The sequence below is a fragment of the Xiphophorus maculatus genome, chromosome 7 (assembly GCF_002775205.1).
Source record: "Xiphophorus maculatus strain JP 163 A chromosome 7, X_maculatus-5.0-male, whole genome shotgun sequence".
NCBI classification, from domain to species: domain Eukaryota; kingdom Metazoa; phylum Chordata; class Actinopteri; order Cyprinodontiformes; family Poeciliidae; genus Xiphophorus; species Xiphophorus maculatus.
In genome coordinates this window covers 25,185,467-25,213,075 of record NC_036449.1, presented here as the reverse complement: position 1 = coordinate 25,213,075, position 27,609 = coordinate 25,185,467, and the positions used below count along the sequence as shown (strand labels likewise).

General features: G+C 35.1%; 2 protein-coding genes across 4 annotated transcripts in view; one reads left to right on the top strand and one right to left on the bottom strand.

The window, feature by feature from the left end:
* The window catches only part of LOC102230800 (transmembrane protein 163), a 54,496-nt gene extending 46,195 nt beyond the window's left edge, over window positions 1-8,301 (top strand). The window contains exons 6-8 of the mRNA XM_005801230.2: window positions 2,301-2,412; window positions 3,179-3,320; window positions 3,418-8,301. Of these exons, the coding sequence (XP_005801287.1) occupies window positions 2,301-2,412; window positions 3,179-3,320; window positions 3,418-3,478 (315 nt within the window). The 3' untranslated portion in view covers window positions 3,479-8,301. The remainder of the gene's footprint in view (window positions 1-2,300; window positions 2,413-3,178; window positions 3,321-3,417) is intronic.
* Window positions 8,302-8,610: 309 nt separating this feature from the next.
* LOC102236488 (alpha-1,6-mannosylglycoprotein 6-beta-N-acetylglucosaminyltransferase A-like) lies at window positions 8,611-25,855 on the bottom strand. 3 transcript variants are annotated; one of them, XM_014469596.2, is made up of 19 exons: window positions 25,718-25,855; window positions 23,862-23,966; window positions 23,003-23,093; window positions 22,301-22,366; window positions 21,024-21,236; window positions 20,424-20,500; window positions 19,977-20,066; window positions 19,727-19,786; window positions 19,342-19,518; window positions 17,955-18,124; window positions 17,633-17,761; window positions 13,843-13,976; window positions 13,590-13,723; window positions 13,317-13,460; window positions 11,990-12,136; window positions 11,682-11,795; window positions 11,525-11,599; window positions 10,786-10,943; window positions 8,611-9,934 (listed from the first exon to the last, which is right to left on the bottom strand). In XM_014469596.2, exons 2-19 carry the CDS (start codon window positions 23,952-23,954, stop codon window positions 9,733-9,735), a joined length of 2,274 nt encoding a protein of 757 aa, XP_014325082.1. In that variant the 5' UTR covers window positions 23,955-23,966; window positions 25,718-25,855; the 3' UTR covers window positions 8,611-9,732. The 3 variants fall into 3 exon arrangements, with proteins under 3 accessions (XP_014325082.1, XP_023193116.1, XP_023193115.1); XM_023337348.1 differs by having other exon boundaries at window positions 10,786-10,895; XM_023337347.1 differs by having other exon boundaries at window positions 21,024-21,212.
* Window positions 25,856-27,609: the final 1,754 nt, after the last annotated feature.

The following is a 27,609-nucleotide window of genomic DNA, read 5'->3' as shown; positions in this document are numbered from 1 at the left end:
TTAGGACCCCAAATCAAAGCTTTGGATCAGATCAAGACATTTCTAACATAAAAAAAAAATAATTTGCAGATAACATTTAAACCAGGTGTGCAGCATGCAGACAGTGTGTGTTTATTGTTGTTTCTTAATGTATAAAGCACAATAATACTACTTAACTTGCCTGAACTTCTTCTGAAACAATTTCCCATTTCAGAGACGTCTTTGTCTAACTTTAATCGACCCTGAGTCAAACTGATTTTTCTGTTGGCCGTAAATTGCCTCAAACTCATTGACTAGTTGACATTTGGGAGGGTGTGACATTTAAAGAAAGGAAAAATGTTGTTAGAAACAATTAAAGATCTCCGATGGTAAAGAGAAATATTTAAGGCAGGAGAAGAAGGGGAGCTGGTTAAGGTCAGCAGCTTCTCTCCAGACTGTTTATTGCTTTCATGCCATTATGTTAATAGAGACCATGTGTTAGAGCCCAGTGGGATCTTGCTAACACCATCAAAAGCCTATTACCACTATCTTTCTCTTTGACACTCCGCCTCTTACATCCGCCACCTCACTTATTTCGTCACCTTCTGTCAGCCCTTGAAATTCTTCTTTAGTTATAAACATTCTGCTTTCTAGCATGCATAAAATAAAGCAGTTGTTGGTATATTCAAAATCTCTGTCACAGGATTTGCGCTGTGGTTGAATATGTAGATTCAGTAGTTTGGAGGATGAAATGATGCAGAGTTTCTTTTTATTGTTCTCATCTAAAGTGTAGTATCTTTTCCCCGTCAGACGACCTCATTTGCTTTCTAGAACTTTGTTTATTATCATACATAGTTTTCTGTTTCTGTTTTTTTGGGGGGTACAGAAATTCACTGACGTCTTCAAAAAAAAGGATGTCACAGGTGATTTACCTCACCAGATGTGCTTTCATTTTAGTGTGAAAACGAAAAACAAATAATGAAAGAACATTAGACTTTGCACATTATGGTGTCTAAAATAAAACTCCTCTCACATAGAAGCTGTACAGCCTGAGGAGGAAAGCCACGAAGTGGGATTACTGTAAAATGTTGCTACTTTGGACAGAGGGTGAAGAAAAGGTAGAAATCCCCATTCAGATCACGTCCTCTTGTGCAGCTCTATCTGTCCATCTCTTGTACCTGATTAAAAACACAACCAAGAGCCCCTCTGTGTCAAGAAAAAAGAAACAGAGCAGCTTTGAAACTATTATAATGTGCAAGTACCTTATAGTGATACACAAGTAGGATTTTTGCAGAAATAGAGCTTTTAATAATTGAGATTTCCAAATTGAATTCTAAAAGACTGTCAAGAGGAACTCGGGGATCCTTCCCATTGGTAGCACAATCCAGCACATTTTGGGGGATCCTACAGCTTCCCCAGGCCACAAGGGATTTAAATTGGTTTTGGTATCTTCTCCTTATGCAGCACTCACAGGAAACGACATCACCCGTTTGAGAGTCAGAGTCAAACTACTTCTCAGCCCAACTCTTCTTATAACGGTGTGTTAACGACATGATGAGGAGCATTGTTGTGATGGAATGTTGGAAACAATGAGAGCTTCTTAAAGAGACAGAGGCCCAATTTCATAATGGGTTTTGAAGGTATCTTATTGCCATGATGCTTATTTAGATATAGAGTAAAATAGAAATACACTGCAGACCATTAAAAGTTTTATTTCTAAAACATTTTTCATTTTTTGTTACAACTACGGAGAAATTTGTAAATGTCTGTGACATAAGATACCAATAGAATACTTGGAAGCCTGTGTTTGAATCATTAATTTAAAAAAAAAAAATTAAATATTAACTGTTTGAATACTTTTCCAAAATAATTGAGGTTTAAGTAAAAAGCCCAATGTTAGTAATAAATGCCTAAGTTACAAATTAATAAATCAAAAGCTTTAATTTGGCCTTTGTAAGTGAAAATCAGAGCCTAGTGAAGACAGTCTTTGTGTTTCCCTGCCAGATATTCTCTGCTTTTTCTCGCCTCCTTCTAATTTCTGTCTCTCCTGAAGCAGGGGTCAAGTTTGGGTTTCTGCTGAAGTCGTTTTGAGACTGATAGTGAGAAAGAAAAGAGCTTGAATCATTTCAAAGCATCATCCACACGACCTTGAGCTGATGCACTAATTAAAGAGGAGCACCGGGTTTAAAATGCTTGAGCTAACAAAAGCTAACAATTCAACCTTCCATTTTAAATTAGTTTGCTTCCCTCTTGACTCTGTGCTAAGTAGTACAGGTATTGTATATAACCATAGAAGCAGCCAGTTTCATGAGCTTTTTCTCTGTTTCTGTCTCTGACCCCAGGATGACTTCCTCTACAGCGTCTCCATAGTGAGCGGTCTCAGTTGTGCTGTGCTGGCTGTGGCCAAGTTCATGCTGGGAAAAAAGCTGACCAGTCGGGCACTTATTACTGACGGTAGGAAGTCTGTACACTCACAAAATTTAATAAATAACTTGCCTGATAAATGGCTTAGGTATGACTTAATGTTAGAGAACACGTGGAAAGCCAAAACATAAATGATAAAAGAATAAAATGTGCTTCTTGTGAAAGAGAGAGACACGCAGAGCTGAAGAAAAGTGCAACACACTGTCCCCAGGTCTCACTCTCTAACTTGCAGGGCATCAATCCAATAAGCCTGAGGTTGCTGTTCTTTGAGCATGGATTTATTTCCCACAAGACTATACACTTACTGCAGGCAAGACAATAACCACTGAGCTAGCTTCCACACTAGGGCACATGTAATTATATTTAGAAAAGAAAAAAGGTACAAATAATGTTGCTGTATCAGATATGATCTTCGTGTTTAAAAAAAAAAAAAAAGATAGGTTTTCTTGAAATACAGAGAAAATTCACAATTTCTATTCCTAAATTTTGGAATGTTAGTTATTTCACAGATACTTATGAAGATGAGTAATAAATGCCTAATTGTATGTAATAAATGAAGGGCTATTTATTACATAACCCTTCATTAATTAATTAATTATTAATAATTATCCCATTTGGTTATTCTAAACAAAATCACCCAGGTAAGACTTTAGTAAGAGGAATAATGCGAATAACAGGTTTAAAATTCGTATGACATAAAATTCTTAGATGGTCTCTTTCAGGAATATTCAGACATTTTAGAGAAGCAAGTTTGTAAACCAAGCCAACCTTTATATGCTAATCTCGTGTTTTTTAGGGTTTAACTCGATGGTTGGAGCAATCATGGGATTCTCAATTCTCATCAGTGCTGAAGTCTTCAAGCAGCATCCCGATGTCTGGTTTCTGGATGGCACCATTGGGGTTTTAATCGGACTAATCATTCTGGCCTATGGAGTCAAGTAAGAGTTTTGTGTTTGTCAGACGTTTATTTTTCCAGTTTTACGGTTTGAAATCTCTTTCATTTCCTCCAACATCTGCTCATTTCTGTTTGCACAGGCTCCTGAAAGACATGGTGCCACGGGTCAGGCAGACGAGGAACTACGAGCGCTTTGAATGAAAGAGCCCGAGGCTAATCAGATTAGCAGTTTTAGACACACACACACCCACCCACACACACCTGGGTGCCTCCTGCCCTCTCCTCTTTCATACACTCGTCCACATACTGCTTGTACATTCACTATTACGGCATACATCATGCTCTGTTACATGCATATATGTGAATATACACTTTTGCTGTACATACTGTACATAGTACACTCCAACATTCAATTACTCAAGTCTGAGAGACCTTGAGAGATAATGACATTATTGAAGATCTTCTCAGCTCAGAGTTTTTTTGTCCCTTGTTCTCTTAAATAGCTCCTAAATGCATCAAGTTAAAAATGACACCCTGGATGAGGAAGAGGCGAGATCATAAACTCAAAAGCTCAAGAAGTGCTTTGGGTTTGTTCAGGAAGGCAGCGACAGATGCCAATGCAGATTTTTATGTTGATAGTATCTTTAAATAAGGTCTTCTGGAAAAAAGTAGGTTTATCCATGTAATTTACTAAAGAAGACATTCAATGGGCATTTTAGAACGAAACCTTTCCTTCATTGTCAGACTCTTGCTCTAAGCTGCCCATTAATTTACAAACTTTATCATTTCAAGTGACTATTAAGCAGAAGTGTGTTAAACAGAGGAATTCTTCTGAGATTAGCCTCTTAAATTATCTCTAAGACATGAAAACAGGAGGAGAGAAGGTTAATGCTATATCTTCCTGAAACATTAACAACTTTCAGTTAGGTGACTGAGTTAAGATGAAAGGACTCATTAAGCACAAACATTTTGCCATATAATGGCGATGGAGATAAAGTTCAGTGCACAAATGTGGAACTGTTTGATTTTTTGTTGTTTTCTTTCTGTAATAAGGTCAAGCACAAATTAATGAATCAGCTATGATAATGTACACTTGTTGACAGCTGCTGACAGCTGATCATTGAGCCAACTTGGGCCACACAAAGCCTTGAAATTTTTTTTCTTATATTGTCATGTTGAAATTAAATGTACTTTAAAGAGATTTTAAGTTAAACAAAAACAAAACATAGTGTGCAATTGTGAAGTGTTCAGAGAATATCAGTTTTTTTTTTGTTTTTTTTTACCAATGCAAATGTGAAAAGTGTCATGCATTTGTTATCAGCCCCCCTGAGTCAATGCATTATAGAAGCACCGTTTGGCTGCATTTAAATCAGACTAGTACCTGTATTGTGTCTTTGACTTTACAGAAGTCCCTCATACTGAGTATGCATGTGGCGACAGTTCAGAGGAAAAACTCCCCTCTAGCAGGAAGAAACCTCCAACATAGCCTGGCTCAGTAGGAGCTGCAATTTGCCACGACTGACTCAGATTTCGAGAAGACAGAGCAGATTCACAAAAAAGAAACAAAAGAACTGATGTAGTACTTTCTATGTTAATAAAAAATAAGTTAATAGTTGCAGAGGAACATGTTTCCCCCCTCCAGGAAGCTACCACAGCCAAACAGAACGCCAGACCAGATGTAGCTTCTATGGAGGAAAAGAAAACTGAGAAAACATTAAGTTTGCAGTTGAAATGACAGCAAATATTGCAAATTGAAGCGAAGTAGGAGAAGAAAGTAACAGAGTGACGAAAAGTGCTAAGCCTATAGCAGCATAGCTGCAGAGATAGCTCAAAATAACCCAACTCCTTAAAATGAAGCTTTAGAGAGACAAAGCCAAAAATAAAACAAAAATATAAAAACAGAACTAATAAACTGTAAAGTAAGGGGAAACTTACAGCATAAGAAAATACTGTGCACTTATTAAAAACAGCGTAGTCCAATCAAAAGAAGTGTGCAACTGAGTAGGATAATATAAAAAAATTACATTACCAAAAATGTGCATAAGAAAATCAACAGAATACTTACAAGAAGTAAAAAGTAGAGGGCACCAAATATAAATGCAGTAAAAAAAAATAATATTTTGATGGAAAAGTTTATATATGATGCAGCTTACATGTTTGTCTTTTAATGCATTTTCAATAAAAATACATTGAAATCTTTAGTTAAAACATGACAAAATGTGGGAAAAAAATTCAGGAGTACTTTGCGACCACTATTTAAAATCAAAATATATTTTCTTAATTTATCTTAACTGCTAAAATTAAGAACTGCATTGGACTCTATTTAATTGCAGTGTGGTGTTCATGTATTTTCTTTTATTTTTTCTGCTGCAAAAATCCATTCAATCATTTTTCTACTTGAAATTGTGAAAGAGAGGGTGCAGTCTCACCTGGCAATAATGAGGTTTAAATAAGTGTTGACTTTCATACCATTCTCGCTCTTCATACACGTTACGGTGTTAGAAGGATGCACTGAACCCGGGGAGAGTGTTTTTTATTATGACTTGAAATCCAGTTATTTTAGTCAGTTGCCTATTTTTTACTCACTGTAACAGCAAAGAAGAAACTTGAGAAACTTTAGTGCAATGACAAAGATCAAGCAGCTTGTAGAAAACCAATTTAGTGACTCAGTGTTCTCTGTAAGTCTGATTTTATGTTCATCAACCATTTCTTCATCATCTCCTCCAGAAATAATTATAATGTTTATCATTTACATACAATGAACAGAATGTAACAGCAAAGCACATGCTCTGTAAATATGTTTATTACACTGTTCGGAAGTATAAAGCATATCGTATAAAAGTACAAACTGGTTATAGTTGCATATTGTTAAACATGTTTCCTCTGTAGTGTGAATATACTGTAAATGTCTTACATTTTACTGTAGATTATTGGTGAAATGAAACGACAAGTCTTACTGTAAGTTGCTGCTGTGGGTGAACATACCTGGAAGGTATGATCTAGGCATGCTCTGGCTGCTCAGTCCAAGCCTCAACTCTTGTGCAGCTGCTTAAAAAAAATATTCTTTACTCACCTAAATCTGAGTCAAAACACTGTTTGACCTCAGGCATCGAGTATTCATCATGTCTGAGCAACAACCACACTTTATTCGCACATGAATCCATTTTTATTGAAGCATAAATAAATATTTAGGTGTGTTTATATGCTCAAATTCATGAAGAGCTTGCTTAGTGTAAAAACATATTTCAAGGTCTCAGTTCTTCATTGTATAATGAATAAATAACGATTGACTGCCCTCTTATGGTTGGTAGAAGAATTACAATGGTCTTATTCAAAACTCAAAATCCCAAGGTAAAACTCTATAGTTTTATCCGCAGCTGGACAGAGTTATAAAAGCATTGTGGAGTTATGAACAGGCCTGAATCCAGCTCTGAGTTGATGTGTTTGGCAAAGTGTAACATTTCTGTTATCTTTAGTTCCACTGTGTGAAGAACATGAATAAGCTGCAAACTGAAAGTGTGAATCGGTTCACATCAGTTCAACTCACCAACAGCACACTGATTTGTAATATCCTCCACTCCCCTCTTAACTGCACAGAAGACAATCTCTACAGTGACTCTCCTGTAAGTCAAGCACAGTTTTTAGATGCCGAAGTAACCCCATACTGCACAGAAAAACATTCACTGTAAACCAGTTTGCTTCCCTTTACACCGGATTAAGACTGCAACATGATTTCTAGACCCTCCAATGCTAATCGCAAATCAGTGTATCAAAAATCTCAGCAGTACTATTCACATAACACAGTACTACTCCCACATTTGTCTTTATAAAGAGGTTTTCTACACCTCTACCAAGCTTTGCTTTGAAGGAGAAAGCACCATAAAGAGCATGAAAACATAAATGTGTGGGGTTTTTGTACAGTGTTGGGCACCACACAGCTTGCCATTTTGGGCAATAATTATAAATTAATGCAGTGCTTTAAGGAGTTGTGCTGCCTTTGTTGTGAAATTAACGCTGCCAGCCAGGCATGAGTCTTGTGCATGCTGAAACAATGTGAAATCTCTTGCTAAATGGCATCGGGGAGATGCATTAACCTCGATGTTCCGACCTCTCCAAGACCATGCAAAGACCACTTTTTAATGTCACTGTGTGGTTTTACTCCAGTGTAAAGGGGGGGTGAATAACGATGCTTATATTCCAACTCTTTTGCGCATTTCACAAGTTATTGTTGTGAAAACAAAAAGAACATTTTAAAATTTTTTAATGTGGGCACCAAAATCCCTTCTACCTCTCTTTATTGCACCTTGTGTTATTTTCATTCCACTTCATGTTGGAGCATTCATGCTTTTCAGTTTCCATGTTAAAGTTAAACAGCTCATCATTTGATACATATTGTAGTAACTTAATCCCTCTTATTTTTTTATGAACATTTGAAACAACATCAGACTCTCTTTAGTCACTTACAAACATATCTGAATCATCAACATGTGTCAGTTTATGTGAAATAACTTGTCTCTGTTTCAAGTGGGCATGCTGTCAATGCAGAAATGGACCATTCATTCCACCAAATTATACAATGTTTTTGAAAGCAATACAAACCAGCTCTCTGTTGCCATAGGCTTTGCATGGGCTTTTAAAAACCCAACAGTGTCGGTGGCTACAAACGCTTTACATCCACACACACACACACACGCCCACGCCCGCACACAGATGTATAAATGAATTTACAAAGAAACTATGTAACGAATCGTTTGTTTGTACAATGACGGCATTGATGGTATTACAGATGATGTGAACATAATTTATGTAAAAGAACATTAAGGAAATATGTATGTCAATGAAGAGAGTTTTATTGATTGAGTAAATAAAGTTTTTTTCTGGTTGATCATCAAAGTGCTGACAGGTACTGACTTTTTGCCTGAAGAATGAATAACAAACACCAATTAGGTAGAAGTTGGGATCGTATATAACAATGGGGGATTTGTTGACAATGAGAAAAAGCATCTAATCCCTTTTAGGAACACTGTCATCCCTATTAGCTCCAAATCACATCTGTTTCACTAAATGCGCTAATAAGATGTCATTTTACTCTATGGGACACTTGCTGTCATATTCAGTTGCTGTGTCTAAAATATAATAAAAACTAAAGAGGATTAAAAAATGCGTGCCTGTTAAAGGAATATCAAATTATTGGAATTATTTAAGGTGTGCTGCTATGATCAAAAGTTATAATGGGCATGGTTTCTGTGTATTATGTTTATAAAACCAAAGCCAGGAGATCTATGAAATATAAACTTCGTCTTTTTGGATATAAAAGGGAAAATAAAATTACTCAAAACCTTTGCACTCTATGTTTGAATATGAATAAATCCTTAAATTGTGTTACATAAGACACAAATTCTGTTTAATAACTTGCAAATTTCTCGATTTTTAGTATCTTTACTGATATAAAAACCTTGTTTCACTAAATAAAACTTGTGATAAAAATAAATTAAAACAACAATAAAAGAAGCTCAACAAGCCAGTGATATAATTCAGTAAACTTACTTTTTTATAATCACAGTTTGTGGCACAAGTATGAAGGGAGCATGGGCTACAGACACAAATGTGACCACTTGCATTTCACATCGTTTCATGATGTGAAAGAGGCTGATAAAGACTCCTGCAATATTTACTCTGTCAGTCAGCTTTCTCACCATCTAAGGTAATATTTCACACTTTTGCATCATCATTTCAAGTCTGAAGTCACTCTGCTCTGTCCTGACAAAATTAACTAAGTGAGCCATGGGAATGTTAAAGAAGAACTTCCATCAATATTATCTTAGCAGCAGAAACTGTAACCTAAATTGGTTTAATTGGAATAGATCTTCAAAAAGTTGGCAAATTAACTTGATTTAAAAGGTTTAACACTTGAAGAGCAGAATTACGTACAATGTGTTCATTTTTTGTAAACTCAAACATCCACACATGTATTTGTAGAACAAAAAGCTAAATCCTCAGCATTGCAGGAGTTTTAGACACAGTCAGTTATTGTTAATTGGAATTTGAAGATGATTTTAAGCAAAAGTGAAAGAGGCAAAGTCAGTTTGAAATGTGTAAATTAAACGTGTTGCAATCTGAAAAAGCATACAACCATTAGCAGATGTTCTGGCAAATTTAAGAGCTAGAAATTTCATTTATAAATGAAGATGGACTTCTTCCCAAATGATCCATTAAAGACAGAGTGGAGTTGCACATAATATATGATAACATGACAGGTTTGGTTCAAGTCATTTTCACTCCCCACCATTGGGAATATCATAAATTCCTAAAGGAATCAGGTTGTCAACTCTTGATCTTAGAGCTTCAAACTACAAAAGGTAAATAAATTAAACTTGGAGACTCCAGCAGGAAACACTGAGCTGATATTGAATGCTGGAATGACATTCAGTGGCATTTTGTTCATTGTTCAGCAGTTATAAACATGCCTTACATAAGGCTACTTGGTCCTTGATGTAGTCTCTGCAGGGACAGATGCGATTTAGTGACTGCTCGGATCTGACACAGCTGTAGAGCAGAGAATCCGACTGGAACAGGCAATGGTCCTCGGTGCTGTCGTAGGCTGGGAACACAAGGTGGCCGTCTGAAAACTCAGACGTTTGACAAGCTATATTGTGGCTGCAAGAAAAGACAAAAGGTACATTAAATAATGAGCGGCTCTCATTGTAACACACATTTGGTTTCAAAAACAAGTAAATTTGCCTATGAAATTGTAATGGACTTTGCTTGCACCAGTATTCAGGGTTGCAGAGTGACTGACACATTTATCCAAAATGAAATATGTAATCGATTCAGATTAGTAGCTATGACTTTGCATATTCAGATTGTTATGATTTATTCTTAAATTGTTCTCACAATCTCAACATTTGCATATCTGATAAAAATTATAGCTAAGTTGGTGGTCATTAGTGAGCATTTTTATAAACTTTAGTTTTAGAAGGCAAAACAAAGGCTTATTTAAATAGCTCCATTTAAATACCTTAAATTGCTTTACAGAAAATGAGAAAGTTCAGTAAAAGGCAGAACACATTAAATTTAGACATTACATACAAGCAATAACATATAACGCAAGAAGAAATAAATATAGAACTAGTAAAAGGAATATAAAATAACCTTTGGCTTTTGTTGAAAACTGCTATAAACATTATTGCTCACTCCTGATTTTAATGCATATTTCTGGGTTTAAGGACAATTTGTTTTGTAGTTGCTTTTAATGGGAATAGTCTGTGGAAATTCTCTTGAAAAATGAATCTGACTGCAGCCTACAGCTAACTAGGCTGCAAACTTGGAGAATAAAGCCGTTTTAAAACACCTTTGAAAGAAATATGTCAGTGTCTTTAATTTACAGCTAAAACTTCAATTTGGTACATAGTTTCTAATACTTTTAAAGAATTCTTTATTTTGTTTTATGCTGATGTTCATCTCACTAGAAATGTCATATGTTTAACGTACCATGAAATTGTACTCACCTGGCGAGATTGTTGGCATTGTTGAGGTATGGAAAGAATGCTGGCTCACAGATAAGCCCCGCCCTCCAACAAGCCTGTTTACACGAAGTTCCTGCCTCTGCTTTCACTACCTGGAGAGAACTCAGAGGAGGCCAGATTATTGCAGGTGAGCATAAATCCTGCAAAGAAACAGATTAGAGAAAAGGAAATAAGATTAAGTCGGCCTTCTATCACCTGAAGAAAATGTCTAGGTTTAGAGGACTAATGTCTCTGAAGGTTCTAGAGAAACTCATCCATCTGTTTATCTTTATTTGCATTGATTACTGAAATATGACCGTGTTCACAGGTCTGCCTAAAAAAATAAATCAATATGACAGCTGCTGCTGGCATTCTGACTGAAACTGGGAATATAAAGCACATCACACCAGTTTTAAAGTCCCCAAACTGGTTCCCTGTAGCTCAGAGAATAGACTTTAAAATACTAGATAGATATATCTAGATAGATATATTATCTAGATAGATAGATCTATCTATCTTAATCTATCTAATCTATCTATCTATCTATCTATCTATATACAGTACAGACCAAAAGTTTGGACACACTTTCTCATTGAATTCAATGAGAAAGTGTGTCCAAACTTTTGGTCTGTACTGTATATATATATATATATATATATATATATATATATATATATATATATATATAAAGATATATATAAAGATATATAGATATATATCATATAAAACTCTATTGTCAAACCTGTTTTTCAATCAGGACATTAACCCTCTGGAGCATTCCTTCACATGCAAACTCATAGGGAAGGTAGGGTTTTATCTGGAAGACACATGTAAATAGAAAATACTTTTAGTAAATTTTTCAGTGAATCTCCCAGTTGTAAGATTTGAATTAAACTTACAGTGCGATTGAGTATAGCAGTGATAGCTCTCTCCACATCTGTTTGGTTATCCATATCTACCATCCACACATAGGGCTCCCCTATTTCTTCAGCATATGGGTGCTGGGATGTGACCTTCACAATTCACCAAACAGGAAATGAACAAGAACAATATTCACTGTATTGTATTAATACAAAGTCTTCTGCAAACCAGTGAAATATTTTCTCAGTTTATCTCATCAGACTTCATTTGATATTTGTTAATTAGGTGTGTGTTTAAAAGGTAAATCTTTAAATAACAGAATAAAGAAATGAAAGAGACCCTTGACCTCTCTGATGGTGGGTTTTCCTTTGAAGAACTCAGTGTTCAGGCTGCTGTGTGGAGGTTTTAATCTGGGGTTCAGGAAAGCACAACCATTGGCCAAGGCTTCCAGAGGGGCGGGGCCTTCATATGGGAATGACAACCCAACAAAAACCTACACAAGATTACAAAAACAAACCAGATATCAAAGATTTATGGGTTATGAAAACACAATGTACTACTAAAGGATATCCACATGGTGTCAGCAAACAACAGTACAATAAATGCTGACATGAGGAGTGTGTAAAACGTTGCCTTGATGTAGTTCTTCAAACCAAAAACCTACAATCTTTTCAGATTATAAATAGTTACTTAAACTTGTGTTTTGGTGCAACTTATTATGGTTATTCAGAAAAACATGGTGAAAAGGTTGCCAGTTTTTGATGCCAATGCCACACAAGACAGACTAAGCTCAAATATTGTTTTTTTTATTTGTTTTTCTTTTACACAAATTTTATGATCCCTATTTAGCTTCTTAGTTACCCTGATTGCAAAGATCCTTCCTGCTGTCAGAATCATCATCCATTTCAAGACTCTTTGGATGATGTGAGATATTACACCTAATTTTCCCTTAAGTACTTTTGATTTGAACTGAATTTATTTTCCAATTGCTAAAATTTTCCATATCAATACACATTTTTTCTGCCATTTTCATAAATCGAATTCACTTCCACATAGCTGTTTAATCTACCAGCTGATGCAAAGACAGCAAAGCATTTCTGTCATAGCTCAACTATGTTGGATGGCATTGTTGGGTTTGATGATTCTCTCCTTTCATCATGATGAGAACATGAACTACGGTTCTGCTTTTCCAATCAGTCCTTTTTTGTATCATGCAGCTACATCGATATGGATCAAAAGTTTTTTGTCTTCCAGCCAGGTGAGCTCGGCAAATGCCAACCAAACATTTATTGTGGATGTCTCAGAAAATGAATCCTCCTTTCATGGCTTCTATGGAAACCAAACGATTCAAATTGTGCTTTAAAAATTTCAGAGCAACAATGAGCCTCATCAGAATAACAAAGCTATTTGCTAAAACTTCGACAATTTGTCTGAAAAATACAAACTGAAGATAACTTTGCAAAAAGCACTGGTCAGAAAACAGTAGAAAATATTTAGTTAAACTAGCATAAAAAAACTAAATCAAAGGCATCTTGATTGGCTCTGAGTTTGCTTGATAAGAACTACATGAGAGCAGTAAAACTCAGCAGACTTAAATATGAGTGGGAGGCATCCAAACCCAATGGAAAGATGCACATAACCTGTAGTCATCATGATTACCAACAGAAACTTACTTTGCTTTGTCTCAACAAGGTCTGCACATCAGTTCCTTTGATAATACCATGATTTATCACGTAGTTTGGAATCAGAGTATCGTTGTCGACTGTCCCATGGATATCCAAGTACTTGTGGATGACGTCCAGATAAGACTTTTTACCCTAACAACAAGGAAACAATCAGTAGCTTTCTCGGAAGATTTCAAAACAGCAAAAGCACAAACGTGATTCGCCAAAATAAAAGCTTTTAAACCTTTCCACCATCATTATTGAGTCAGATTCTGGGAATACCTTCCAAAATGTAGCACTCTTCCCATAAATTAGCGCCTGGTTTTTTCTCTGGGTGGACTTCAGCTTCTCATTCTCCTCCAGACTCAGCTGATGTTGTACCACGAAGCCGAGGAATGTGTTGTCTGGTGTATGAGCTGCTCGAACAATGCAAGAAAACACACATCTTTATAAGAATATACTAGAAATATGTATACCAGGAGGATGTAAACCAAATGATCTGAATAGACTTTAAGGAAAGCAAGAAGACACATACGAAACATGGTGTAAAACTGCATGGGAGCCAGACTGAGTCCACCAAACGGACTTTTGAGGTTGTATTTCTTTGCCCAGTCTGCATGATTGAAGTCTGGTTCAGTGCCAAAAGAGTCCAGCACACGGATTATACACCTGCCAGACACATAGACAGAGAAGTGGTCATAAAAAACAAATCCCATTTTATTGTATCCAGATAGGAAAGCATTTAAATAGAAAAACTTAATTCAAGCAGTTAATAAAAAAGAAAGAGAAAAGCTTTTAACACCAAACTGCTAAGTGTTTGCCTTACATTTATCTCCACTTATGTGAACAAAATGACAACATTTAGTACAACTCCTACCTTCCCTATTTAGGACATTGTATTACTCTATAAAATTAAAAAAGTCTGTTCTCAAATTACCTATATAAAATGGATATTTTAATTATTTTCCCCCCATGTAGTTATATATACAGAATTAATTTAATTACTTTAATAGTTCATGCAATTAAATAAAGCGTTTATGGACATTTTCTATATGTTTTATATAATACTAATGACCAATTACTCTTTGCGTTTTTATATATAAAGAAAAGTAACATTTCTCTTTTCATTGAAAATAAAGAAACAGGATTGTATTTCTCAGTAATCACAAATAGCTCTATTTCCAGTAATCAAAACATCACATAGGAAAAAGGTTTTATTATCAATCCAGTTTAACAAACTGCAGAGCATAGCAGTTGAATCAGGAAATAGGCTGTCAAGTTTGTTTGAACAGAATTTATACAAGGACTGGAGAAACTATTAGCATACATTTAGATTTCTAAGCTGATTAAACTGATATGTTAAGTTAGTTTTCAAAAGTGGAAATAATAAATCTTTTATTATAATGAATACAAGGACATTTTATTATTTTGAATATACTCAATCAAAGGTGTAAACCTATACAAGAGCAAAAATCTTAATAGGGTCAATGTACCAGAACATATATGTGGCAGGTTTTACTTTCTTTGAGAAATATTTTTCTATTCATTCATTGACGCAGATAAAGGATGAGTGGAACTTTAAAGTTGTCCTCCACCCACTAGTCCTATTTTCATGAAAGGGTAGCCATATGCACACAGTGGAAAAGGAACATCTGTTTCGCTTGTAAAATGGTAGAACGCAGGAAGGACATTTACATTGTGTATGCTTGATGCGCAGGCTAAACTTTTCCATTTGTAATATTACTGCTACATTTTTTGTTGTCTCAGATTCTCTTCACTCTTGCCTTTTCTCTGTAAGTGGCATTTTCTTCTTTTAAATTGTTCTTTTGTCTCAGTACGTTTTTGTTACCAGATGTCTCATCATCTTTGGCATCTGCTTTCATGTCTGACATTCTTATCTCACTCAGACTGCTGGTCGTTATTTTCCTCTCAAGGTAAAAAATGTATATATTCTGTCAGTCTAAGAATTTCGCCATCTAACACATCCAACAACCATTTCAGATGAAACTTTCCCACATAAAAACAATATCTTTATATTCCAGCATATTCATTCAGTGACTCAGATTTGATTCACCATTTCTCTTCACCTCATCTGAACAAATCTTTTTTTAACTTTACATAAATCTAATGAATGCCTTGGTCAAAAATCACACTTGTTGTTTCAAAGGTTCAAAATAATCAAAACTTGAACAGTTTGTTTTTGCTCCAGCTTGTTGATTGTGTAATGACAGTTACTTAGATTACTGATAGCATAATTTGAGGTTTGCTCAATTTGATAGATATAAGCAACTTTTTTCCACAAGAGACAAGCTCCATAGTTCAAATATATTTTGGATAAATTACAAATAGTGTTGCATATTGGCCTGAGAGACTCAGCTGTGACTTTTCCATCAAATATACCAAGTCTGAAATATGTAGCATAATGCAATGAGACTTTACATCTGAACCCACGCCCTCAACAGCACCAGGTCTCTGGTCCGCATCTGGACCAAATGTCAATCTACACCAAGGCCATGGTGTGTAAAAAAAAAATCAGTCTGAATCATGAAGTATGACACATTTAAAGTGGAATACAACTTGATAATTTGTTCATAGCATAAGTGTAACTTTACACTGATATTATTACTGAAAGAGCACCGAAGAAAATGTTTTTGCTGTAATCACTCACTCATTTGAAGCTCAGCTCTATCTCAGACCTTCACTCTGTTCAATAATAAAAATTGTACTTGTAAAGCAAAGGACTTTGTTATGAACAGCTTTGTTGGTAAGTTTTGTAAGAACAGCAAAGAGAACATGTATTTATAAACATCAGCCTGGTGACAACTTTTAATTAATTGCCTTGCCTTTGACATTTGACAGGAGGAAGTTGAAATCAAGCTTGTAACCCTTTGACTAAAGATCAGCTCTACCCATATAAGTAGATACCCTCTATCTACTTATTTTGCATCATAGAGCAAGATTGTGCTTGCTCTATGATGCATAGAATTATGAAAATGGAAATTAGGATGAAATTGAATTACACTGAATGTGATCAAAATATCCCACAAATCTTATAGGGTCCAAGGTTTAGGTGTCTCACTGAACGCTGACAAGGCAATTTTCTAATATAATTTATTTCCTGGTATCTGTAAGCCTTACCTCAGCTGTTTTGATGTTAATGTGTCTTGGTGCACTTTAAGTTCAGTTGCTGTGTTTTGTTCAGTTTTGTGTGTAAAGTGGAGCACTTTTATGTGGCGAGGCATGAAAAGTAATAAAGTTTGTCAAGTTCAGGTATAGCTTTCCTCTGAAACTGGTGTTTATTGGATCTTATTGTAACAGATTATAGCAGTTTAGAGTCATAACAGAATGTATGTAGTTCTAAAGTGCCATTTGTTTTTGCCTGCAAGTTGTACGTGAATTTAATAAACAGGATTTGCTCATTTATAGTTGTTCAGTTTTGAATTTGAGTTATCGAGAAATTTGATCTTTGAAAAATAAAGTTTGAGAACCGCTCCTCTACAACATCTCAGTAAATATAAACTCAGTTTATGTCTCAGAGAAGCTATGTTATGCTATGATTTAGTAGTCATACTTTTAAGAGTTATGCTATTAATACATTGGCATCAATTACTTATTCGGTCAGTTAATTAGTGACATTAATCATTACTAATCTTTTACTTCCAACTTGTGTTAACACACTTGTTTTGGTCCAGACCGCAGTTAATTGTAAAAGCTCCTGCATTTAAAAAGATGGTCACAGTTGCCGAATAATTAATCAAGTATATCTGTTTGTTCGGGCTGGGCTTCACTGGGGTTGCTAGGTAATGGGCTGGGCCTCCCTGGGGTTGCTAGGTAATGGGCTGGGCCTCCCTGGGGTTGCTAGGTAATGGGCTGGGCCTCACTGGGGTTGCTAGGTGATGGGCTGGGCCTCACTGCGGTTGCTAGGTAATGGGCTGGGCCTCCCTGGGGTTGCTAGGTAATGGGCTGGGCCTCACTGCGGTTGCTAGGTAATGGGCTGGGCCTCACTGGGGTTGCTAGGTGAGAGGCAGTTCCTGCTGATTTGTGACAGTACATTAAAAGGTTTCTGAAATGGATCATTTTCTAGACTCCAAAAAACTTTAACTTCCTGCCAAAAACTAACTGGGTGTTTTTTTTAGATGCTCTGGTTGTTTTTAGAAACAGTTGAGACACAAATTTAAGTACAAAAATGAGCAAAATGTGAATTTTGCATAATACGCTCCTTTAAATCCAATGGAAGAAGCAAGAAAGTGCTTAGTTTTTCTAAGAAAGTGTTTGTGCATGTAATGATTTGTAAAAAATATTTCAATGCCTATTAAGTTACTCACTTGTATTTGATCCATGACGTCTTAAGTACTTTCTGGATTTGTCTAAGACCAATTATATCTGTGTAAATCAAATTTGGTTCCACTAGTGAAAGTCGAGAGGGACATCCGCCAGTCTGAATCCCAAAAAACCTAAAGAGAAACAGAGACACAAAGAAGCAAGAGGGAAAATATGATAATTATAGCATCAGACTTTGGCATTACTGAAAAGGACACGATTTGCATTTGATGTCATGCAACACAACTGGGTTTTAACTGCCACATTTATCTGCTTCTGTTTCTTCCCTGTGAAAGTAGCACAAAAGGCCTGCAGATGAATACTCACTTGTTGAGGCTTGGAAGGGAGGCCGACAGGTGAAGATGGTGACCCAAAACATGAAGTGAGGAAATAAGGTCACTCCACTGAACCAGCTCCCCGAGGGGACCGCCGCTGAAAGCATTCTCAGCTATTTTGAGACCCGCTTCTTTCGTAAGCACACCAGGATGCACAAGTATCTAAGGGAATTGGGGGAGGAAACAGATTCATGGATAAGAGACGACTTTGAATGCTTTCTTAACTGTCCCTAGCGTCTGTTTCGGCTTCTCATTCAGAATAAGAAAGCTTCCTAGACATTTAAGGACAAAGCGTTGACTCATTTCAGACAGTCACAACATCCATCCTTCCACTTTAATTCTACTGTGTGAGATTTGCTGGAAGAAACTCTGAAGTCTGCAAATACATGAGCTTATTTCCCGTCTTTGGCATTAGTGGAATAAAAAGCTTTTCTAAACGAAGGATGAAAGCATGTTTAGAAAACAACCTCAAAATGCTAAATTAACAATAAAACAATTTTAACTACACAAACGCAGAACTCACAATGGCACAAACAATATAAACAATAAATTGAGTGAAAAGGAAATGTAATTTCATTATGAAAGACAGCTGCTAACAAATGGATGAAAGGTGAAGTCTCTAGATAGGTGTTATTTCATTACAGAAAAACCCTGTAATTAAATATTACAATGCTGGTTTAGGAAGACAACAATGTACAACCTCAGAGGAAACGATATGGAAGCTGATTATACACAACCGAGAAATGTATTAAAACACAAAATTAAAGCAAAACTATATAACAGGAAAAAACACTGGCTTTTTATCAAATTTGAGAAGAAACTTAATCTTGTCAATGATAAAACAAATACCATCTGAAGTCTACAGGAAGAAACTCAACAGAAGCTCAGAGCTTATAGTTAAGACTGAACATATTTAAAAAATATTCAACATTTTTCATTTTGCTATTGTTAGAAAAAAAGATGTAAGCCACTTATTGAGACATTACATTATAATTTAATTTGATTCTGTTTGTATTTATGGTTAAAATGCTGGACATTTAAACATGCTTGTTTAAATAATATTTAACCATGTTTGCTTTATTGAAAACTATGTTCAATAATTTGATTATCATTACTTCATCTAACTGATGCACTACAGGTAAAAGCAAAATAGCAAAGACTAAAAGTCTGTGACATTTACAATTAAAAGAGCCACTTTTCAAATGCCAGATGGTTAAAACTTGGACATAACTGGGTCTTCCAACAATAAATTGATCCAACAATTATACATGGATAAATACAGTTGACATTAAGGTTAGAAAAAATGTTAGGGAACATTTTCTATGTTTTTTACAAATATTTAACAATTTAACATTCGTGAACTACCGATAACTTTTTACCTGTTTGGCTTTCCGGTCTTCCAGGTTGTATTTGGCCGAGAGAGAACGTCCCGCCTCCAACCAAATCTCCTCCATACTTTTAATTCTCTGTTGGATCCACTTAAATTCAGTCTTGTTGTCCAAAAACTGGTGCAGCCCCTCAAAATGTCCTCGTATCACTGCATCCTCTAAAACCGGCTGAGGAGAATCAAGAGAGCAGTTAAATCAGTCCCTCACTAAGTCACTTTCATTCTTTCTCCAACATTCTTTGTTTCCAATGCTTAATACCACCACTGAGAAAATAATTTCCCTTTCAACTCTTTATTTCTACTCAAAATTTGTGACTTTTTGGCAACTTCTTAGACCATACAGATTATTTTTCTCAGTAAAAATCTTTGACTTTTACCTGTTTTGTTTCTTCGATGACTGAAACTCGGTCTGGAAGAACAGGACACCAGGACTCTGTCTTAATATGACATAAAAAAGAAACACAGTATTACTTTTAACAGCTCCTGCCTAAAGAGATAAATGTATTTGATGCAAACAAGCTTTTTTTCCCCATATCAGGACTTGCAGGGACATAAATTCAATGATGATAAAATCTAATCTTGTCAAAACTGACTTGTGTTTATGCATGTTTAAAAGCATGTAGGTACCTCGCTGAGATAGATGAGGAAGGAGCACAGTGACCCATTCACACCATAACTGCTGTAGCAAGGATCCGTCATCCACATGTCCTTCATCCACTGTCCCCACAAAAATCCACAGAGTACAACAACAAAAACATCACCTTGTGGTTAATGAGCCGTAGACTCTAAAGTACTAAAACATTGAGAAAATTTCCTTCAGTTTTGATGTAAACTGAAATTATTGGACATTGAGTACAAAAAGAAGTATCTATAAAGTTACAGAATAGTTCTTAATGTAAATACCTAAATAAAGTTAAAGTGCTCATCTACGTATATGGTAGTTTGGTGTCAAAGTTTAATGTGTAAGTAAACAAGAAAGAATTGATAAATAAATAGGACTAACCATATTCTCACACTTTTTGCTTCATGGTTCACAATCATTATGTAAAACATATAATTACAGGACTTCATTACCTTGATTTTCCCCATACACTCTGGAAATCCATCCAATGGTGGCAGGGGGCAATTTGTATCTTCTGGGGTTTCATCCTCTAAGGAAGGCAATCAACAGTGTTTTCATTAATAAATATTTCCTGACTTTACATGTACTCTATTAGAAATTGGTGGTGAAAATAAAATATGTTTACCCATTTATTTATTCATGAATTATTTTGCCTATGGTAATTAAATAAATTAGAATATTATCAGCAGTTGTACCTCATGCTGTCTGTTTATTTGTATGTGAATGAGCATCATCTGCATTGCAGTGCTTTACTGAACTCATTATTTTGCCGGTTTACTTTGTAAATCCCAGCCTGATGCTCAAATAAAAATATTGTTAATCGAATTTTCTGCACGCTTGTATAAATCTGAAAAATATTGCTTTACTAACCCTGAAAGCCAGTTTCCATTATACATTTTTCTTACTTAAACTTTCATTTATTAGCCATCATGTCTAAACTTTGCACCAGCTTAGAAATCTTTGCTTGCAAGATCTTTTTACAATTTATTTGTTTCCTGTTTAGCTGTGTTGAATCAAATCTTAAAAATGTTTAGCTTTGAGTTAAAGCTTACCATATTCCACTGTCTCCTTTTTCTCTTCCTTCTTCAGCTGCAGCATTAGAAGCTCCTCCAAGCGAGTCACGTCTTGGCGCAGTTGGGCTTTATCAGCACGCAGCTCCTTTATCATCTCATCCTTCATCTGACCTTTCACTTGCTCTGCCTCCATTTTCTCCTGAAGAGCTTTTATGTCCTCCTTGTAGCCTTTAAAACATGGCGATGGTGAGACTGGAGGAGAGAGGGACATCTTTCTGCTTTAAAAGTGTTGAAAAGGGGTTGACATTTCTAAATGGCTCTTCATGCAAAAGTCCCACAGTGTTAAGGTAGGAAATGCTTCCTTGGCTATGTGAAGAGGGATCATTTTAATGATCCAGTCAAAACTGAACCAAAAGACTTTGCATTAAGAGAATTAAAACATTCTGTCAACTTGAGTAGCATATTTAAATTATTTTAAAGGGACAGTATTGAGTATTTTACATCCATTTTATAGCTCAATCAAATACCTTCAGTTGTTATAAAAATGCCATATATATATCAAATATGACTTATAGCAATCATCGTATTATTTGGTTTGAGAAATGCTTTGCTATTTGGACCGATTTCATTCTTGAAAATAAATTCTTAATTCAGTAGCTGAACAAAGAAGAAAATCCTTCTGAAACTGACCAGGCATTGAAAATGGCTCAATTGGAAATGGACACAACAATCTAAAGCTCAAAGACATTAGCGGCAGGACGTGGGTCTGTTCAGTACAATATCTCATGATCTGATTTATTCAGGAGAACTTTTCCACTGCCAGTGGGACTCTCACTGGGCAGGCAACTAAAGCCTTCAGAAAAATCCAATTATTTTTAAAGCAAAACATTTTCAGAAAATTTTTCTGTTTAGACTTAAAACATGAAGGGATGAGGGAGGACAACCATTTTGAACACTTCTAAGAGAATAATTTCTTCCCGCTGATGATTTACTCTCCTTAAAACAGGGGGTCAACTGAAGCCCGATTAATTGAGGGAAATATTTTTAGAAATTAGTTACAGAACATTGAAATGCACTGGATGAGTATTCTGCCAATAGCATCAGCATCAGATGGATTTAACTTGTTTATGCAAGAGATCAGACGAAATCCATCACCATTAACACAAAAAGACAGATGGCGAAGCAATAATTGATGTCCACTGGCTGCTTGTTGCATCCAGAGTTTGTGAGTCAGAATATTTATCTCAAATTTTAGACAACAGTTGCATAGTATAGATGGCACCTTATGTTTCACATAAAACATATTTTTTTCTAACCATTATTATCCGTTTTGACGACGTCCAGCAGATCATCCACAAACTGTACAAAAATCTTCATCACATCTAGAATTGAAAAGATTAAAAAGACAGAAAAAAGATTATAAGAACAAAGTAAAGTAAAAAAAAAAAAACTTTCCATTTTATAAGTGTCACATAAAAACAAAATGATGTTCAACTGCAAAGTTTAGATCAAGTAAATAAATGACCTAAAAGATCTTAAGAATGAAAACAACTGTTCTCCGAAACTAACCAGAATAATATTAGGTTACACAGGCAGGATTACAGTTTGATAAATAAATAAATATCAGGTTTTTTCACACGTGTTCCTTCTCGTCATTCTGTTGCTTCCAAGGGCCAGTCTGTAGGTGAATGGGACACTCTTAATGCAAATTGATCCACTTCACAATAAGCACTCAAATATTCTTAATCAGTCTCCATTCATATGGCCTCTTCTGCAGAACTGGGATAACTTCAAAGTAATGCAAGTAAGTGCTGAGAGCCTGGAAACTGCTGAGGGTTCATGTGTTTTCCTCCTGCTCTCTGCTCAGCAGTTGCCAAGAGAGAAAGTCTTTTATTTGTTTCAATTATTTTCTTCCACGAGGGAGAGAATCTGGTGTTGACACCACTGGTTAACACACTTACTTCTGCTTCTTTTTTTGCAGCCTGACCCTTCTCATTATCTCTCTGCTCTTTTCTCACCTTGGGCCTTGCTCGTTTCCAGCCACACTTTCCTGTTCTCCCTCAGTCTGTTGTCAGCAGTCACACCCATGCTCCTCTGGCCAACTTTAGTCTGAGAGACACACAAACAATTGAATTTTAGCTACTAGTTATTTAAAGTAAAAAACACCAAGTTTTAAATCTGCACTGAAATATTTACATACTGTATATGTTCTTTGAAATTCATTTGTTTATTTTCTACTTACAGATAACGATTGCACAACATTGTACATAAGAATATTACATCAGACCAATAAAAACATTTAATACAGAAATATGGACTTAATGAAAAGTTTGTTTAATTCCTGTTTAAAGTAACCTGATGGATTGTTCAGTTTTATGCTTGAGAAAAAGAAAATTAATTAAAAAAACATCAAAAACTATTTTTAGTCTTCCAATGTTCATTTTTGTAATTTGTTGAAAATAGACTTTCCAAACATAATAAAAAGTTTGTGGTTCTTAGGTGACAAATTATGCAGAACTCAAAGGTGTTGGAATATATTTTCAAAGTACTGTTTACAGAGGATTTCAGTCAAAGAAAATCTATGATTCTTCGAACGTATTCCTAGATGACATATTACTAACCTGACATTCAGCTTTTCAACACTGAATTATTAAACTAAACCTGGGGTTTTAATTGCTTCAGTTTAGTCCAGTTTTTCTCCTGGGTCTGGTTTAATATACTGCGTAAACATCAGTGGTGTTCTCAGAGTCCCTCACAGACTTTAAAATCACAAACTTTGACAGTTACAACGCCTCTTCAATAAATTTAGCTCTGAAGTCTGATGGATTTTAAGCCCCCAAAAGACAAAGTAAGGACAAAATAGGAAAATATACATACCAGAATGAAATAAGGCAAGCTCAGACACCACAGCAAACAAATGGCCAGCAGCACACACATAGGCCTGTTCAGGATTTGTTTCAGCTTTCTCATGATTAACAGGATCTGCAGGTTAAATTGAATGTAAGTTATTTAAAAATACAGCAGAATAAATGTCATGTTCTTTAGAAATATAATTGTTCTGTTCAGCAGTGGGTGTTAAGACATAAACATGAGTAAAATGAGAAAAATCAGAAAACCATAGAGATTTTATATCAAATTATGTGCTTTTTAAAATCCTGACCTTGTAAATGAGATCTGTATAAATAAGGGGAAAATTAAAAATTAAAAAAAGTTAATTCCCTTTTGTGAGAAACATTCTGACAAAATATTTCACAGTGTGAATGTATATTTTGAAATGAAAAAAATAATATAATCTACCTTTTATGTTCTGTAAATAAATGCTGATATATGAATTAATAAATCATGATGTGGTTAAAAGTTTTTGTCATTTTTGGTCCAATTTATTCATCAAATGACCAAGATTGGATTTGTGAACAAGCTTAAATTGTTTTCCTTATTCCTGCTAGTAACAGAAGCAGGACTTATCTTTTTGAGTTTTGGTCCAACAAAACAGTATTAGATTTACCAGAATATGAGAAGTACACTGAAAATTAACCAAACAGTCTCTTAGTTCACATTTTAAAGTAATGATAAAGTGATTTTATATCTATGCGACTAACAGCTACAACATCCTGAAATTATTAAAAATGTAAATACGATATTGAAATGAAATGAAACGAAACTTTATTTTGAACATGATAATAGTATAAAATCATGCACAAGAACAAGGAATGCAAAAGACATATTTTTGTACTATAGTAATCCTAACATGCTCGATATTGATTTATAAATAATAATGCACTTCAAAAAAGAAAGTAAACTAAATGCCTAGGTCACGGCAAATGATTTCTTGGTGCTGTTTTTGATGGTTTAAGTCAGAATATGTCAATCCTGGTCCTCAGAGCTTTGCCTCCTGATGTTTCAGGTTTTTTCTTTGCAGTCACACCTGTAATAAATGTGTGACTGATGGCATACTGAGAGATAATGTAATAATTTAAATCAGCTGTGTGTCAGTTACAGGACATTTCTTTCAGCTGCTAAAAAGGCAAGATATTAAAGGTTTAATAAAATATTCATGGTATTATCTATACATTTTAAACTCTCATAAATTAATGGATTCAAATTTCAAAGCTTCCCCTTGAAAATAGTGTATATAAGATAGTTTAATCTCCTTAAATTACTTTGACAAAATACTTTCTTTAAATGTTGCTAACATACCTTTTGTAAGGAAAAATGCAAATGTTTCTCCTGTATTGCGTGCCTATTTTTTATTTTATTGTTTTTCTAAATGGGAGCATGGTTTGAGAAAATGAGGCCAATGCACAAGTTCAACCACCGGAGAGCTGCAGCCCAATCAGAAGCCACTTTAAGATCAGTGTTAATCAGGTCCTCCACAGCTGTGTGCTGTCAGGCTGATGAGCTAATGTTTGGTTGTTGGTTGTGGGAGATAATGAAGTAACACAGCTTGATTAAAATGTTATTGAAGTTAGTGACTTAACCAAGCTCAGTATATGATAGCTTCTTCTTATTCTCAGCAAAGCTACATTTGTTTAATATTTAAATTCCTGATTAAGAGACTGATCCTGTAAATGGTCAAACCAAAACAGCTGTCTGGATAATCAAACATAAAGAACACTACTTCATATCTGTTACATCCATCTTCCCAATGGTTTAATATGAGCATTTTAATCCAATGAAGGTGTGATTCTCTGCTGGACATACCTTCACAATGAGAAAAAACTTAAAACAGTTACCTTCAGAAGTTTTATTGGTCCTTCAAACTCAACAGAAATGAAGCTTTGTGTCTATCTTAAAGTTTCTTCATGATCCAGGTTCCTTTAAATCACAGAGCAGTGCTCAGGCAGGATTCACAGGTGAAAAGCTTCATTGCCGGTGGCAGACCAAACTTGACAATGCTTCAGCTTCCTCACAGAACCAGTTTATGTTCACAAAACCAGTTTGTCTTCTTAGTGGAAATCTGGTCTAAAAATAAACCTGCTTCTTCAAACTTTAGTAAATGATTTTTTTATATATTTGTTTTCACGTTCAGTTTACTTATTCACACTTTCTTTACCTATATAAGTGTAGTGGGTTGAGAAAATACACCCTATTTTTGATTTTCTTTTTCTTATATTTATATGGATATACACTGTATATGTTGTTTCCCCACAAAACCAGTCTGTCTTCACAAAACCAGTTTGACTTCATAGTGGAAGTCTGGTCTAAAAAATAAACCTGCTTCTTCAGACTTTAGTGACATATTTGTTTGTTTGTTTGTTTTCAGGTTCACTTTCACTTTTTCACACACCTCTATAAGAGTAGTGGGTTGATAAATAGTTAAAAAAAAATTAATACACCCTTATTTTTGAATTAGTCTTAACTTCTGTCTTATTATTTTTTTTTCTCCTTATATATATATATATATATATATATATATATATATATATATATATATATATATATATATATATATATATATATATATATTGATACATATGTTTGTGTACATACAACTTATTACCAGTAGGGGCACTGTCGTACCACTGTGGGTCTAATAGGGCGCATGCCCTGGCTCTGGGCATGCGCTGCTCAGAATAAAGGAGTTCTTGCCAGAGTAACATTATAACAACTCGTTTCCTCTGTGATCCACAGATATTGGCTAAACTGGGTTCTTTTGCCTGTGTGTCACTTGATACTGGCTCGGTTTCCTCTAGATCTGGTGCCGGTAACATAGGCCTATGTTATAAAGAAACTGTCAAAAATCCTTTGACCTTTCGAAATGCATTACTTGAATTACGGAGAATGTGCTCCATATATTATGTAGCTGTTCAGTTTTTCCAGTGCCAAAAGTTACTGTTTGAAACATGAATTTATTAGTTTTCAATATATAACTTTTTCAGGGTTGGGCTTCTAAAGATCACCAAGTTAACATGATGCCTCACTAAAGAAATTAAGTCAAGCAAACATTGATTTCATTTTAACTGTGGGTGGAAAAAAGAATACTTAAAGAAAGTATAAGATCAATAAAACCATGCAAATTTTAGACTGGATAACTGCCCTTACAAAAAAATCCCATGAAATTCACATGTGATCACATGTGGGAAAATGTGGTTCCCATTTTCCACATGTGATAAAGTATTTTGTTCATGTGATCCATGGTTTATTCAACATGGGATCACATGTTTCTCACATGTGCCTTAGTTTATGTGCCACTGGCATAGCTTAAAATTAAGCAAAAGAAACGTAAACATTCAGATTAAACAAACTCAGCATTTTTTTAGTTAACTATATACTTTACATTATTAGCAAATAAATCTATTAACACATAAATATAAGTGTCACTTTGTCTTAAAGTTTAAGTTTATGCCTCTGGCATAACGTAACATTTATTTAAAGCTCCTCCAAGATCTTCCTAGAATATCTTCAAACTGCTTCAATTCTTCATAAACAAAGGCCTTTTTTCAAGACTTTGTCTCACAAATGTCACTTTTGTAACCACACTGAGGCTTTTATTGTATTTAGTCCATCAAGTTCTTCTTCTTTTCTACCATGGCGGATCGCAAACACCTGTAGGGTGCACGCTGCCACCTACTGTACATGAGTGTGTAGCAGCACTACCTCACATCCATGAAATTCTATTTTTAAA

Coding starts and splice junctions, on each gene's coding strand:
- LOC102236488 (XM_014469596.2), bottom strand. CDS start 23,954: ATGAGAAAGCTGAAACAAATCCTGAACAGGCCTATGTGTGTGCTGCTG. Junction 20,067..20,423: donor AGTGTATGGGGAAAATCAAG/GTAATGAAGTCC, acceptor TTGTGGGGACAG/TGGATGAAGGACATGTGGAT. Junction 11,796..11,989: donor GAAAACCCACCATCAGAGAG/GTCAAGGGTCTC, acceptor TGAATTGTGAAG/GTCACATCCCAGCACCCATA.